Consider the following 15,688-nt stretch of genomic DNA (forward strand, 5'->3'; position numbering starts at 1 on the left):
AACGACAACGAAAGAATTAACTTTACCCGTCTATGGTTGGAGCTGTATGCTATGTATGTATACAAAATAATGAATCTCGGCTGGCTTGATTCCTTGACAGCCCAAGAGCCGAAATTTACCAATGCCGACTGGCAAACAATTAACACAGCGAACAACGTACTTACAGACACTATAAATTCATCTCTCTCTCACTATCCTTCCAAAACCCTAGGAAATAATCATGGGAGGAGAACATACACCTATATGGTATACCATGATATGAACCAACAATTTAACATCCTGCTGTATCTGCATCTGTAAGCTAGCCACAGAGTTCTTCTACAAACCACGTCCAAACTTCCCAAGTCAGGGTGTTGGAAAGAATCACCACCTTCTCTTCTCCGCTCCATCTGCTACTATTTCAGCTCCTTGGCCTTCCATTAGCGCAATAAAATGCTGCTGCTGTTGTCATTTTGCTACATTAGCAGAAACCAACCGTGTTGGATCTCGGCAAGTACAGCTGACCCCCGGGCCGCAACCAATCAGCTATACAACACTGTCAAGTCCAGGCTCTCAAAAGTCGCCAGCCGGCACTACAATTCATGATGTACAGTCCGACTCTATTGTTGTTTCTGTAACTAAGCTACTGCTATCACCCTGTATCCGCCTATAAAAGAGAACATAAGCCGCCGATGTCTTTATACTATCCTCCTTGTCGACACGCTCAACACTACGGTCATCAAAGTCGTACCACCGTTTCTCCCCTTCATGCTGCAGCAACAAGTAACTTTATGAGAATCTGATCACTTGAAGTTTAAAGTGAGATGTAAACCAGTAGGTATTATGCCATTCAGCGGCTTATGCACATGCTAAGAACAAAAAGAAAACAGGCCAGCAAGGAAAACAGCACTTACAAAAACATATGCAGTATAGTGACCACCTCCCATGCTTCCATAGTGGTTACTAACAGCATACAATTGATAGTGGTTGGACAGCTGTCCACTTCTGTCACGGACAAACTTCGACAAGTCGAGATCATGAATTGGGAAGTCCACAAATGTATCTAGCTTGTTTTTTGTGTACCGACTGTACGAAAATCTTTTTAGGTGTATTATAAGGATTTCTGGTAGCCTCCAAAGGTCTAATTTCTTACTGGCTTGCCGATGTTCTTTACAACCTGGGCAGTACCTGTGAAAGAGAGGAAATAAGGCCGCCAAAACAGGAATAAGTTTTACTGAGTACTCCGTATATGCTTATAAGTTACATGTCCTTACGCGCGCGCGTGTGCATGCGTGCGTGCGTGTTGTGAAACAATGATACAGGACACTATCGATGGAAAAAAACAATTACCACATATCTTCAGGGCCCAGTGGTTCCTCCTTTATAAATGCTTCGAGGCATGCATATAGAGAACAGGTTTCTTGTGGTCTCCTTGCGAATAGCACAGACTTGTAAATCTCTGGAAGAGAATCCAAAGAGTCAAGGTTGTATTGCTTGAGTCCATCATCCTGCCAACACACAATCACATGCAAACGCTTTCGCAAACCAGGTGTAACAACTTGATCCATTTCAATCTTGAAGTGCTGGTCCGGAAATCTCTCATTGTTCAAGTAGAACTCCATGGCGGTGTCAGTCATTATGGCATCCTCACCAGCATTATTATGTATGCTGGCACACTCTGCAGCGCCAGAGCCCATATCCATGTCTGCAATTCCATTCACAGCACTGCTTTTGCAATTTATTTGATCAGCATCTGCAATATCATCTTTCGATACTCGGAATGGCACCAGAAGCTGTAGAAAAAGATTGTAGATAGTATGCCCATTGATTGTGCCGGGGAGACTTGACACAAGAGGAGCACCAAAATTCTTCCAAGACTTCCTGCCAAAACTAGAGAGAGAGGACCTGCAAACAAAAAGAAGACGAATTCAACATAAGGGTTCTTGGCATACTTCATTACTTCTTAACCATATAAAGAGAAAAACAATGAAAGAATTTACAATGAAGGTGCATATTTCCTTCCAAATATCACGTATATTTGATATTCAAGTATTCAACTTTTTTTGTTTTAAGAAAAAACGATATCCAACCTTTTTTTAGTGAAAATCTGATATCCAACATTAACAGGCCAACATGACAAGAATAGTATACTTACTCCATTCGCTGGTTTTTGAACACCACTATAGGAGCATCTTCACTGTCTTTCGGAAGCCGATATGCAACCAAGCGATCTCCATCTCTGATCAAGGAGATGACTTCAGAAGGTTCCTCCAAGTAGCGGATAATAGAACTATTATAGACCTAAAGGAATATCATCAAAAGATAAGGTAAAAACGTAACGCATATATTGCAGAACAGGAATGATAATGCAGGAATGAGGAATACCTCGGCAACCAGGAGGCGTTCATCGTCTCTCAGCGAACAAGCATTGCTTAACGCATTTATAAGGGTCTTAGTATCACCAGACTTTGGCACATTCACCGTGTAAGGACTTGGCCCAGTAATGCCATCAGTACTAAAGACTGTTATGGTCATTGTTCTCATTGTCGTCGAAGGCAGGGGCAAAGATAAATACATAAACGGGTCAAATGTTACTGACACTTTCTTGCAAAGTGGGCAAACTAATGTAGACTTGTATTGGCCCTGTCAATTAAGCACCAGCGATAATCAAAAGATGGCAAAGCATACAAGTAAAAGCAGAGACAAATCGATTAGCCCATTACATACATTTGTTCTACCGCGCGAACAATGGGTATGGATATATCAGTTTCATCACACAAATTACATTGGTTTGAAAAGGGAGTCTACTTGCTCTATCCATACCATGTTGTATGGACCAGAATAATGACTACAGATGCACAGTCTTCCACCTAAATGGGTCAGGTATGGGCAACGGGTGCTAATTCGTCACACCAATGACCCATATCATGTCGGCCACCACAATATATGACAAAATGGCCCGATGCCTCACAGCCTTCTAGTTTGACGAGGAATTTCAACAAGTAAAGGTTGGAAGAGCATGAGGAATTGCATGATTGGGTTGGATTCCAGCAAGAGGAGACAGTGAGATTGTCACAGTTTGTATGTACTAAAGATTCTCTAATGAGGCCATGAAGTCCACCCTTTTGTTTGAAAGAAAACTGTAAGGGAAACTCACACGGGATAGATCCGTAAGGACTTGAACCCATGTGGTGGATTACACATGCACTCCCCAAAAAAAAGTGAGCTAAGGTCACTTCCTGAAGTCCACCCATTTATTTGCGGATTCTGTAAAACAAGTAATTTGGGGGTGGAAAAAAAATGCAAAGATCGACTCTCTTATGCTGATACTTGTACAAATCAACTGCATTAAATTGTTGCCTTATGCTTCAAGAATACTAATACCAGATCCGAGTAGATGGAAATTTTCATCTTGCACCATTTATTGTGCTAAAAATTTAACAGGTATGCACATTTCTGTTTCAAGATTATATGCACCCATCTATTTTGCGTAACCATGTACGTACGTAACAGGAGATAGATAGTCGAAGGTTCAAGCTGAATTGGGTATTGGTATGGAATGGGTTTGGCACTGGTACTACAGCTTATATGTGTGGGTTAGTGTTGGAGATACCCAGCTTCTCACAGGCACCCCTAATGTGAACGACAATGGAATCATGGACTGGCTTCTGTAAGTATGGAAGGAATTGCTAACAAAAGAAAGCAGTTACTTGGAAATCCATCCGCATGAAATAGGAGATAAAAAGGGCTCAACTGAGTAGTTACAGTTTGAGTCATAGTGAGATATGGAGGTCACATCTTAGAATAAGAGCAAATACAAGCATATAAACTGACCTGGCAAGTATCCACTATAATAGAATCGTTTCGTGCTAAATGGTTGCCCCAGTACTCATCTGCGACCTCTTCATCTGGACGGCCATCTGAATCCTTTGCTTCAGAATATGGTTTACATTTGACACGATTCAAATCTTCATGGAGTCCATCCAATAGGAAAGCAAGAAGCTCCTAGAAATAGCACAGGAAATTAATCTGTAAACCATCCTATTGACCATGAGCTATTGACACACAAGAACATTATAGGAACATATTATGCAAGTTTGCTAAAATGCTACCTAACTGTAATGGCAAAGTGAAGAAAAAAAACGCAGAACTGACAGAACAAAGAATTGACTAAAAATGAGTAAATGACATAGTATTCTGGCATTGCAAACCATCAACAAGATTAGCACCGTAGCAGCACAACTCGTAAATTTACGTTAGTTGATCTAGAACTGATAACGGTAGGATCAAGTGGCTAACATATTGCCAACCATGCCAATAACATCCATGTCGTTTCAAAAACAAGAAGTTTACTAACCTGTGAATCATGTTGGTTAAAGCCACTGAATTGTGGTGCGAAGCGTGCAAGCCTTGCCTTAAACTGGCGAGGTGAAAATGAGCTTCTATCAATAGTCCATAACTTCCTCAACAAATCTCCAAATGAATAAGCCAGCTCACCCTATTTAATAAACATTGTCCAACTGAGCCAAGGAAACAAAATATAAGTAAACTGTGTTTACGGTAAAAGAAACTTCAACATGCCTTCATCCCCAGTGGGTTATGGGGGTTTATTTCCTTGTGGTAATCTCCAAGAAAATAGTCAACCAGCTTTGAAGTATGAGCCAAGCATTGGACGGAACTGTTCATGAAACATGTGTTTCCAAGATTGTCTAATCCTGTTAAACCAGAGCCAACTTGCTTACAGATTCCACTTGATGAATCCAGATCCATGTCCATGATACTGCCGTTGCTCAAAACTGAGCTACCCATTGTTAATGCTAACTCATCCTTTTTCCCAACAGCACCATTAGACGTAGGTTCTGACATATCATAGAATTGTATTTCTAGAGGCATCTGAGCATCAAAGGAAATTGAGTTTAAGTGCACCATACTACAAAAAAAATTCATCAGAGAATGTGAATGCAAGAGTGTTGAGGAGCTAATTTCAGAACTTAACTACATGTTAGGTTAGTATCAAATAACTAGGAAAGACATCCTGGTGTTTACTGAAATTAGTCAGGCCAGGTGAGTCAGTCGAAACTAGCAGAACCATTGGTGGAAGCCAACTGAATCCACACCGATGCTCAACTTTGGCACTATAGGAAAACATGTTCCTCGTGTTTTATTGATGCAAAGTTTTACTTTTTGCATGTTTTGAGGCACCAGTATACAGTGGCTAGACTTGCTTATGACTTAACAGCTAACTAAAAATACAGGATTTAGCCCAATTTGATTGCAAATAAACAGTTTGGCACTCTACCACCAAGGGAAATGGGTTAGGATCGGGCTTGAAGAAAATGAGGGCAAGGCAGTAAGCATACTTTCCATGTCAATCCATTTAAACCCGACTAGCCACATGCACACACATCACCAAAGTAGGCAAAAATTCATGAGAAAACGAATATTTACTCAATAAAAGAGTAATACGCCATCTGACCAAAAAGAGTAATATTACATGTCTCAAATTTGCCCAAATATGGATGCATATATGTTTAAAAAGCGTCTAGATACATGAATATTTCGACAAGTAATATGGGTCGGAGGGAGTACAATAATCTAGTGTTCACTGTTCAGCATTCAAATAGAACTAACATATTGTGGAGCAGTTACAATGAATGGTTTGGCTAATTGATAGGCTTAAACAAAGAGTCAGTTAAGGGTAATGGTCCAGTTTAGCCATCAGACTGGAAAGATGGAATGTCAGGAAGCTGCTCAACAAACTCATACTTCCAAGTTTAGTATATACTCCCTCTGACCGGTATTAAGTGTCGAAACTTTGTCTAGATACGCATGTATCCAGACGCGTTTTAGTGTGATGCATATCTAACCCATTTCCCTTGGTGGTAGAGTGCCAAACTGTTTATTTGCAAGCCCCGTCTGGTTTCCTACACCTCTCTCTCTTGGCATAGTAATAGGCTAGCAACCAAGTGCTAGCCAAATTTCCAAATGTTGGCAACAAGTTTTAGCTTTAAAAATTGGCTTGCAAAATGTTGGCATTGGCAAATGGGGCAACAAACCAAGCACACTCATCATGTGACAGAAAAGGGCAAAGCGCATCTAGGAGGTAAAATATTTCGACCAACAACAAGTTTACAACTGATTTTGCGTTCTTCTTATGCAGGCAATGAAGCACGAGCAGTAAAACAGCAGGCTTGATGGAGAAGATAATGACCTCCTGATCAGAAGACCGAAGATCTTGGGGCATACGGTTCCATTCATTCATCAATATGAAAGTTGTCCGTCCAGAGAAATCCCATATGTGAACCTAATTACAATAGAGATGGTATGGATGAAAAGAAAGTAAGAAACTCAAGCTCTACGCACTAAAGCCGTAAAGATAATCAAGAAAATACCGGCTCAGAGTCCGGAGCCAGAATCTTGGTTGCTCTTTTGAAGTTCTCAACTGAGTTGTCCTGACATGTTTAAAATAAATTTAGAATGTTTTCTAAAGATACATTCATGAAGCAAAATTAATCCATGAAAACATAAAGATCCTTAACTAAACCAACACTGTTAAGAAAAGTTTCATCAAAACAAGGAGGAGAAGAGGATAATGTGGAAAATAACACATACCTTCTTGCTGATCTTCACAGTTAGTGCATTTGTACCTCGAGTGACCGAAACTCTAAGCATTATAGGGTAAATGTTTACAGATGTCTCTTCAGTAAGCAACGAACCTTTACCATTAGACTTGGCAGACTCCAAGTGCCTAGGTGAGAAAATAAGAAACCAATTAAGTTAAGAGAAGAAAGTAGTAGAACCATCAGAGTGAGCAAAACTGAATGAAGAGTAGCTGAATCAGTCAACTGTGCATATTAAACAATCGCTGGGCCTAACTTCTAATTGAAGCATTGAATTAAAATACTAGCATCTAAGTTTTTTCTCTCATATTCAGAAGGGAACATTTGAATGGTTTGGGGACCCAAAACATTCCAAAAGCAGCATAAGATCTATCACACTCATTCATCCACCCACCCAGCGAAACAATGGAATACCAGGTCTCTTGCTCTAAATTTGAACCATGGTGTAATGCATTCCATTTAGGAAAGTATAAAGCAACCAAATAACTTAATAGCACCAAAGCTTCATGCAAACACTAAGTTGGGTTTGAATTATAACTACCGGCACAAGTGCAGACTTGTGATATTTCAGAACCTCTCTTGTTGTCATGGCTATGGTAGACAAGCTGGAGACAAGGCAGCGCTAGCAACAAACCCTATGGTAGCCTCTCCAGGAAGACCAACCATCCAGGCGATGCTAGCAACAAATATAAATCAAACAGTAGCAACCTCAGACAAACTAGTATGCAAAACTTCAATTACCAGCATTTATCAAAAACTGACATGAAAGAACTAGGAAAGGTTTACTCACTGGCTTGATTGGAGATTGCTTACGATCTCTTCATGGAATCTAATCTAATATTGATACTTCCAGTAAACACAACATGGTTATGACCTAGCGATGACCGTTAGTTAACATTTCATTTAACACATGAGAATAAACTGTACGAGGGTGCACAAGGCATTATGCCAATGTCAACGAATTAATATGCCTGACCACGTGTGTTCACTCTACCGGCGGACAGCTCAGTGGCACGCTTGCAAAGTTGCAAGTGAGCGAATGGACAGGTTGCCCTAAATTATCCATCCGAGAAACACAGAACAGAAGCGCGGTTCAAGTGACTTCCTACGATTTCAGCCAGAGGTTTCCAATTTAGGGCAGCCCTATTCACCGGATCGCACGCAACAATTAACAGCTGCAGCGCCAAATGCTGCTGCTGCTGCTGCCTACACCGCGCGGCCCACGCTGCATCACTACGCATTGACCATCAGAGTTTTGAGTTTGGTACAGTGAACAAGCAATCATTGATCATAACCAGGTGCTCAGAACCTAAAGGGTGTATCTATATCTATCCATCCATCCATCCACGATCCGGTCCAATTCCATCCCAAAACGAAACGGCCCAACAGAACAGAGAGACAGAGGCCTTTGTTTGTTTGTTTGTTCGCTCACCATGCCCGGGCCTTCCCGAAGAGGTCGGCGGCGACGAGCGCGTAGCTCCTGGCCCCGCCGCTTCCGCCGGCGACGCCGAGGCCCCCCTTGGCGGCAGCGGCGCCTTGGGCGGGCTGCTGCGGCTGTGGGGCGGCGAGGCCGTCGGCGCGGCGGAGGGTGAAGGCGGTGTGGTCGCTCATGAGCAAGCTGAGCACCTTCATCCCGTAGGAGGTGGGCCCCGCGGGCGCGGCGGCGTAGGGCACCCCGTGCGCGTCGATCCCGGCCCCTTCCTGCGCCTCCCTCCACCACCTGCATTGTTCGTCCCGTGGGGGGGTTAATGTCACCAATCGGTAATCCACGGTGCCGGATCGGGCGGGGGGCGGGTAGGGTTAGGCAGCAGGATCTTCTGCTGTCGTGTTGTTTCGTTTACCGGTGGAGGACGAGGAAGACGCGGTCGTCGTCATCGGCGGGGCCGGCGGCGGAGGAGGTGGAGGCGGCGTCGCCCGCGGCGAGCGGGGAGGCGGGCATTGGTTGGGGCTTCCGGTGCGGCGAGAAGAGGCGAGGCGAGGCGTGGTGGAGGATTGGGATTGGAGGAGCGGAAACGGAAGGCGAGGAGAAGAGAAGCCGAGCGAGCGAGCGAAAAAGAAAGAAGAGAAAAAGAAGAAGGCTGCTTGCTATATTGGATCCGGGTGCTCCTGCTGCCCCTGTGAATCACAGAGCTTGAGCTAGGGGGCGATGTACGGGCCCGCGTGTCAGATTTGCACTTTTTTTTTTGTCATTTATCCCAAGTGCCCATAAATTCTCCTTGTTTGTCCAAATCCATGCATACGGGACGCATGAACAAAATGCACAAACCAATGTGAACCTCCATTTGTCCAAAACTGATCCGCAACCCTGCCGTCGGATGACAAACGAGGGCTCGTCCTTGGAGATGCCCTAATGTACTTCCTTGGATGCCTAATGTACTTCCTTGGATGCAAAATACGTACGGAGCAAGAAAAAGAGCAACACCCGCTGTTGGTCGGCCCACGACAAGGCTACGCTAGCGGGTTTAATTCGGCCGCATCCTCGGAAACGCGGTATCATCTCGTCTTTTATATTTCACCGTTTCATATTAAATGACCTAAGTTTGTCTAAATATGAATGTATCTGTATATTAAAATACGTATAGAACGAACAGGGGCGATAGCAACGAGGAAGGAACACCGTTAGGTCGAGCCAAGCCAGAGATGCCATCTGCTGACGATCTGCCATGTGCAGCAGCACAAAGGAAGAGAGCAGCATAGCATCCACAGAAAACGGATATTCTTCTTCTTCTTCTTTCTCCGTTCCTTCCAGGTGGTCGCGCTCGCACTCTGGCCGCCTCTTTTCTTTTTCTTTTTTCTTTCCTTTGATAAGATAATAAAGATCCACCGCTAAAACCTCCAACAAATAGCACGAGGAGAGACAAGCAAAGCAAGCGACATCGAAAGACGAACGATCATTCGTCCGACGTGGCGCGCGGCGATTGGGTGTTTTGGGGGGACGTGGCAGCCCACGGACGAGTCTAAAAAATATCCCGACGCGCCGTTCCATCGTTTGACCGAAAACGCGCTCTGTGCACACGCCACGTGTCCGCGGCGAGCCGTGTACGTATAAAGATACCGGTGTCCGTAGAGCGTATACATACACCTTTATGCCGTGTACGCGGCGTCTCGTACGCGGGTCTACGTCTTCGGCTTGTTGTTTTTTTGATAGGCCACGAGTTACGGCTGGGCTAGAGAGTGGGCCCTGGACCGGCAAGGTATATGGGCCCCTGGTTTTTGTGGGCTCGAGTGGTGGGCAAGGCAGCTTCCATGGGCCATGTTCTTCTGCCCGCAATCATGGGCCCTCGAATCTGTGACGGAGAAATGTTTTTTGGCTGGTTACAAATCTATATCAATAATCTATAATCTATATAAAAGATACGGACCGTTCTCTTCACCGTCGTCTGTCAAACTTTTCATAAAATTTGTGACGCCTCGTGATTGCACCGAATCTATCTACATCTATATACCAATGTAAAAAATATTGAATGTTCCAACTTCTTTTCTCCCCTTTTTTCCGTCCCCCGCGACCCACCTCGTCCGCCCGCACACAAATCACTCCTTCGTCCGCTCCAGACGCCGAGCAGGGGAACATGTTCGTTCTCTCAGCCCTCATCCCCCCGCGTGTTGATCTGGACCAACGGGAGCCGCTACGACAACGCGCGCTAAGGCGGTTCAGCAGCCGTTTAATTCCGCAAAAAACAGGGGAACATGTTCGTTCTCTCAGCTCTCGTCCCCAGCGTGTTGATCTAGGCCAACGGGAGCCACTACGATAAACGCGCTAAGGCGGTTTAGCCGTGATTATGGGGGATGATTGAGGAGGGAAAAAGGAAGAGAAGGGCCATGGGATACGGTTCAAAGCACCTGGACGGGTGGCAGGTCGAGGAGGCGTCGTCGAGGGCAGAGATTGCGACGGCCGACGCACATGTGTGCTGCTTTAGGCGCTAGGAGGAAGACGGGCACGAGCGCTCGTGCGGACATGGGTTGGACGTCCTCAGAAAAACTGGCCCAAGAGAGAGAACAGGTGTGGTCCGAGAGAAAAAAAAAGAGAAAAAAAAATCCAAAAATGGCTTTTCTTGGCCGTAGCAGAACACAGGCATTCTGCTGTAAAATAAAAAAGGCTCGTTCCTCTTTAAAAAAAAAGGACTCGCTCGCATTTAAAACAAAAGTCGTTGATAACGACCGCATAAAGCGATATTCTTCAAAGTGACAAGGATGAGACGCGTGGTTCGGGCAATCCCCACGCGCGAATTTTGTCAGAAGAAAGAAATCCGGAAATTAAATCTGCACGAGGTGTATGTGTGTAAGAAATCACGCACGTTTTATACTCCGTATTATATTACGCCTCGAATTGGCTCTAGCTTAATTCCCGATAAATTCAGAACTGACTGTACCTGATCCTGCGCTGTTCATGTCGCGTATCTGCGCTGATGGGGGGGAAAGGAGTATCTAGAGTTTAGATTTATAGCAAAGCTTTTTTTTAGCTGGTGCACCACATCTTTCTTTCTACCTGTGATATATATCCCTCCTGATCTTGACAACGGTTTCCATCATTTGCCTCCAACAAGCAAGTTACCGATGCACACGTACATGTTCCTGGAAAAAAGTTATTGCTAAATGGAGGAATAAAAAGAGACCTTTTTAATCTGGGGAATCTCGTGTAGTCGTGTAGAGTACGTACATTCTCAGGAGAAGAAAACAAGAATTGGAGAAACTTGCAAGGGAAAAAAAGTCACACGAATAAAGCAGCGGATGATGACTTTCCAACTCTACTACGTACGAGAATCAATCCAGAAAGTCATTAATTCGCTTATATTTTCTTTCTCTCGCATGGGTCATTATCCTCCACATTAAGCAAGGCTGATTAACGCGTTCTACTTCAATTCATAGATGACATTGCCATTTCCGTCACATTTGACATATACACGCGTCAGAGTATAATATAGCCATTACAATATAGACATACTAGATAATACCCCGCGCGTTGCTGCGGAAATTCATAGCAATGCAATTAGAAATAGAAAAACTTGTGTTGCAAAGAATATTTCATACTTGAAAGTTCTAGACTGCTTTAATATATTTGTCTGTTTTAGCAGGATTTTCAAATGAGTATTAAAATGTATCATCAGAATAATGGCCCTCAAATCTTTTGTTAGGATTGGGTGGTTTGAAGGAAACCAAATAAGCGAAGATAACATTTTATCATGCTCCCTTAACTATATAGAGATCAATGGAAGAGGAATGCACAACTGTTACTTACAAACGAACAAAATAATAAAGGATTTAGAATGTAAAGTTGTGGTGTTTACATAGTCAGACCTACATAAACATGAAAATTCCTAATGATACCTGAGTATCAAGCACTAACTATACCAGCATCATCCTGTACAGAGGGAAAATGCCTCAGCTTGTATGAAGGACGATGAACAGACCAACATGCCTCTGCTGGCTGGTCCTTCCACCCAACTTATTATCTGAAGCTGATATGTACTTGGTGCATACATACAGAACCTATGGAAAAAACCAAATTGCAACTATGAACCATCTGAATAACAACAAATATATTCTAAATGAAGCAACATCGAGATAAAAATATAGTATTAAGATTAAAAAAAAGGAGTAGACTTCTGAAATCTCTTCATTCTTTATATGGCTCGCACATTTCGGAGATCAGCTGCCCGTCTATCTTCAGTAAGAAAATTGTACACAATAGACGAACACTTGGTAGATTCAAATGAAAATGAACTGCCGTTTCTCCTAATTGCCAAAGTGGAGCACATTCAAATGAAAAATGTACTATGCAAAGGAACAAAGTCAAAAACAAATTATCAGTCCAATATGTTTCTACTCTATAGATAGATGACATTATTTGATAATTTGATTAAAAAAACAAAGAGACGAACCTGTTGTTGACACCATCTGCAGCCTTACCTAGTGAGCACATCCACCTCTGCCGATTGATAGATGTTTGTTGACTCGGGGCTGTCGGGGAAGAGCGGCAGCCTTCAGAAGAAAGGGGATCGAACATGGGCTAAGAAGAATCGAGAACAACATGCAGTAAACGAAGATTCAGGTATTGTATAATGGAGAAAATATAACATAAATTAAGCTGGCCTCTAAGCACTGTCCATATGTGATATCTGCTGCAAGTCGACATGAAGCAATCCCTAAAATTAAAGGACACCTTGATTCGTATTTCGGATCATCAATTACGAAAATAAACAGCAAATCAGACCTAGCATACACCAGCAGTTGATTGACTTGATTCGTAGCATCATGGATTAAGAAAAGGCCACTTAAGAAAATGAACACCCAAAATCCAGGAGGAGCGTGGCATCAATGGCTTCGGATGGTGTTGGGGCTTGGGGATGATGGAAGGGAGACCATCGGTAGGAAATTTAAAGGACGGATGTACAGAGTTTAAACTGATCGAAATCTGCGGTAGATCTTCGTATTCTATCGTGCGCCTCATTGATGGCGAAAGGAAGCGTCGAGCGTCGCTGCATTGGGAGGGGGGGGGGGGGGCGCAGGAGACGGAGCGTCGCACGCCTGGAACGGCGGCCAATGCGTACGGGGCAAACGAAGCAGCAGGTCGCGATGGATGGGGATCGGGATTTTTTCCCCGCGCAGCAGTTTCTGGTGACTGGTGACTCGGTGGGCTGTGAGTTTGTGATTTGGTGGGCTGCGACTTGGCCGAGAGCCTGGACCGGGAACCGGTGGGCTGGGTAGCGAGAACGGGAGCGTGCGAGCGGAAAGAAAAAACGTAGCGAGAACGGCAGCGTGCGAGCAGAAATGTGCCGTAGAAAAAAGAATGACTTGTCTGTTTGAGAGATGAATGCTGACGTGGATAGGCTGCATGTACAGCTTGCTAAATTAATTGCATTTAGTGGGGTTCAATTTTATAGAGTTTATAAATATACATTGGCCGCACATAGGAGAAGAAAACCGGGTACCAAAAAAAAGTCTTCTTGATGACAAAGATAAGATGACACACAATAAAAACATCATGACAGAAAGAGACAAATATATCTTATATATCCTTGGGCTTTTGCAGCACGCACGCACTTTATTTATTTGCTTGGAAATAAAAAATTTGTGCAGCCTCTAGGGTAGGTAGATGGGTCAGCATTTGGTGTACACTAGTGGTAGTGCGGGTTGACATTTTGGGCACGCACCGCCGAGCTTGCTGCGGTTGACATCACCACACGACCAAAATGGGTGGGGTACACCGTGACTGCACCTGCGTTCTTTGTGGGTTTAAAGGCTTATTATTGGAAAATCTAGGTGATGGTTGCGTATTTGCTTTCCTTGGATGACTACTTTTGACCGTGAAAAAGTTGCATTAATGGGATTGAAAAGATAATCTCTAATATTTCAACCAGGGTGAAGGAAAAGAGAGAAAAAACATATATATTGTATAAGGAAATCGTGTTATAAGAGGCGAACATCATGAAAGAGACATCGCTATAGCAGTCATGCCGTTTCAGTTCTAAATGGTTGATTTATCAATTAGTGGTTCACTTCAATTCCGGTTAAGAAAAATAGCTCCAAATAAAAACCAAGAATCACAGGAAACCATGAAAATAGACCGCAAAACACATATATCTACTTGCTCAGTGGAGAACTCTGATACGAAGTAACTGTCAAAATCTCCAACGATCTCCGATGATAGAGGATCACCGATGTAAATTTTAGAAAACGCTTTACACCAAGTTCAATTGGAAAGTGCCATAGGTGCATGAAAACTGAAAAGCGATGCTTGGTTCTGAAGACAAAAAAAAAAACTAATCTTGCATATACGTGCTTCATGAAAATTACCTTTCCCATCTTGCTTCTCTTTGAAGCTATGATGTTTAATTAGCACGATCCAGTGTAGTGATGATGCACTCCGTAGGTCAATCAATCCATGTGTCCAAGGCTTGCACCTGTCAGTTCAGTTAATCAGCAGCAACTTAGCTTTGGCAATATCACCATCAAGAGTAGTAAAACATAAGCACAGGCACACGCGCTTAGCTTTAAATTAAAGAATGCATATATGTCCTCCCCGCTAGCTATCTGTATAGCCTTTTTAAATTGGAGCCTTGACCAAGGAACCAGACTTGCTAACCATGATTAGCCGCTGGCACGTAGTTAGCCATGTAAACCAATTAACCTCCCTTTTTGTCTCATGCAGATTTTTATAGTATACTCATGCATTGACGCCTTGATGAAAGTTGTTTTCAAGAGTGTTAAAAGTTACTGGTTGATTTTTGATGAATTTACATGGCTACATTAGACACAAAACATGGCGATTGACTTGTATTTTAACCCTGAAATTAAGTTCGTATCCGTCAACTCCTTATGAGCTAACCATCCTTGTTTGTTAAAGAGTAAATTTCATGAAACCATGGGTTTTGGTGTTGGGTTTCACATAGACACAAGCGGAGGGGTTCGCATCAGTTTACCACAACTCTAGAGGTAATTTATTTTCACTTGACCCAGATTCACCGGATCAGAGCATTTGACAGCGAATCCGATAGGATTGGCCCACATGTAAGGTCTCCTACCCAACAATTTTTGCTCACCTCATTTATCCATTGCTTCCTTCTATTCACAACCCACTCCTTCAGTCCTAAAGACTACTCGTGCAATGAGTGTCGGATCGGAGCATCGAAAGTTGCCCCTTTTTAAAAATTTGCCGTTTAAGTAAAATGGATATATTTGCTAGTCATAAGTGCTACGCCGCCACCCGGGATACAGCCAACGCGTGAGCATCGAAAGTGCCCTTCTAATAACTTGTCGTTTAAGTGCAATAGATATCTGGGTTAGTCGTACGGGCAATGCCGCCACCCGAGCGGTATAGCTAACGTGTGAGCATCGAAAGTTGCCCCTATTTTAAAACTTGCCGTTTAAGTAAAATGGATAAATGGGCTAGTCATAAGTGCTACGCCGCCACCCGGGGATACAACCAACATGTGCTCATCGAACGTGTCCTTGTAATAACTTACCGTTTAAGTGCAATAGATATATGGGTTAGTCGTAAGGGCAACGCCGCCACCCGAGCGGTACGGCTAACGCATGAGCATCAAAAGCGCCTTTATAAAAACTTGCCTGAAATACAATATATATTAGTT

General features: G+C 43.4%; 1 protein-coding gene across 1 annotated transcript; it reads right to left on the bottom strand.

Moving 5' to 3' along the window:
• On the bottom strand, window positions 1-8,651 carry LOC100828634 (ubiquitin carboxyl-terminal hydrolase 8). The gene is made up of 13 exons (XM_010238695.3): window positions 8,441-8,651; window positions 8,032-8,319; window positions 6,592-6,727; window positions 6,372-6,431; window positions 6,191-6,283; window positions 4,561-4,872; window positions 4,337-4,477; window positions 3,814-3,984; window positions 2,365-2,622; window positions 2,135-2,280; window positions 1,330-1,884; window positions 894-1,167; window positions 1-750 (listed from the first exon to the last, which is right to left on the bottom strand). The coding sequence occupies exons 1-13, from the start codon at window positions 8,536-8,538 to the stop codon at window positions 580-582; spliced, it is 2,703 nt and encodes a 900-aa protein (XP_010236997.1). The 5' UTR covers window positions 8,539-8,651; the 3' UTR covers window positions 1-579.
• Window positions 8,652-15,688: the final 7,037 nt, after the last annotated feature.

The sequence above is a fragment of the Brachypodium distachyon genome, chromosome 4, assembly GCF_000005505.3.
Source record: "Brachypodium distachyon strain Bd21 chromosome 4, Brachypodium_distachyon_v3.0, whole genome shotgun sequence".
NCBI classification, from domain to species: Eukaryota; Viridiplantae; Streptophyta; class Magnoliopsida; order Poales; family Poaceae; genus Brachypodium; species Brachypodium distachyon.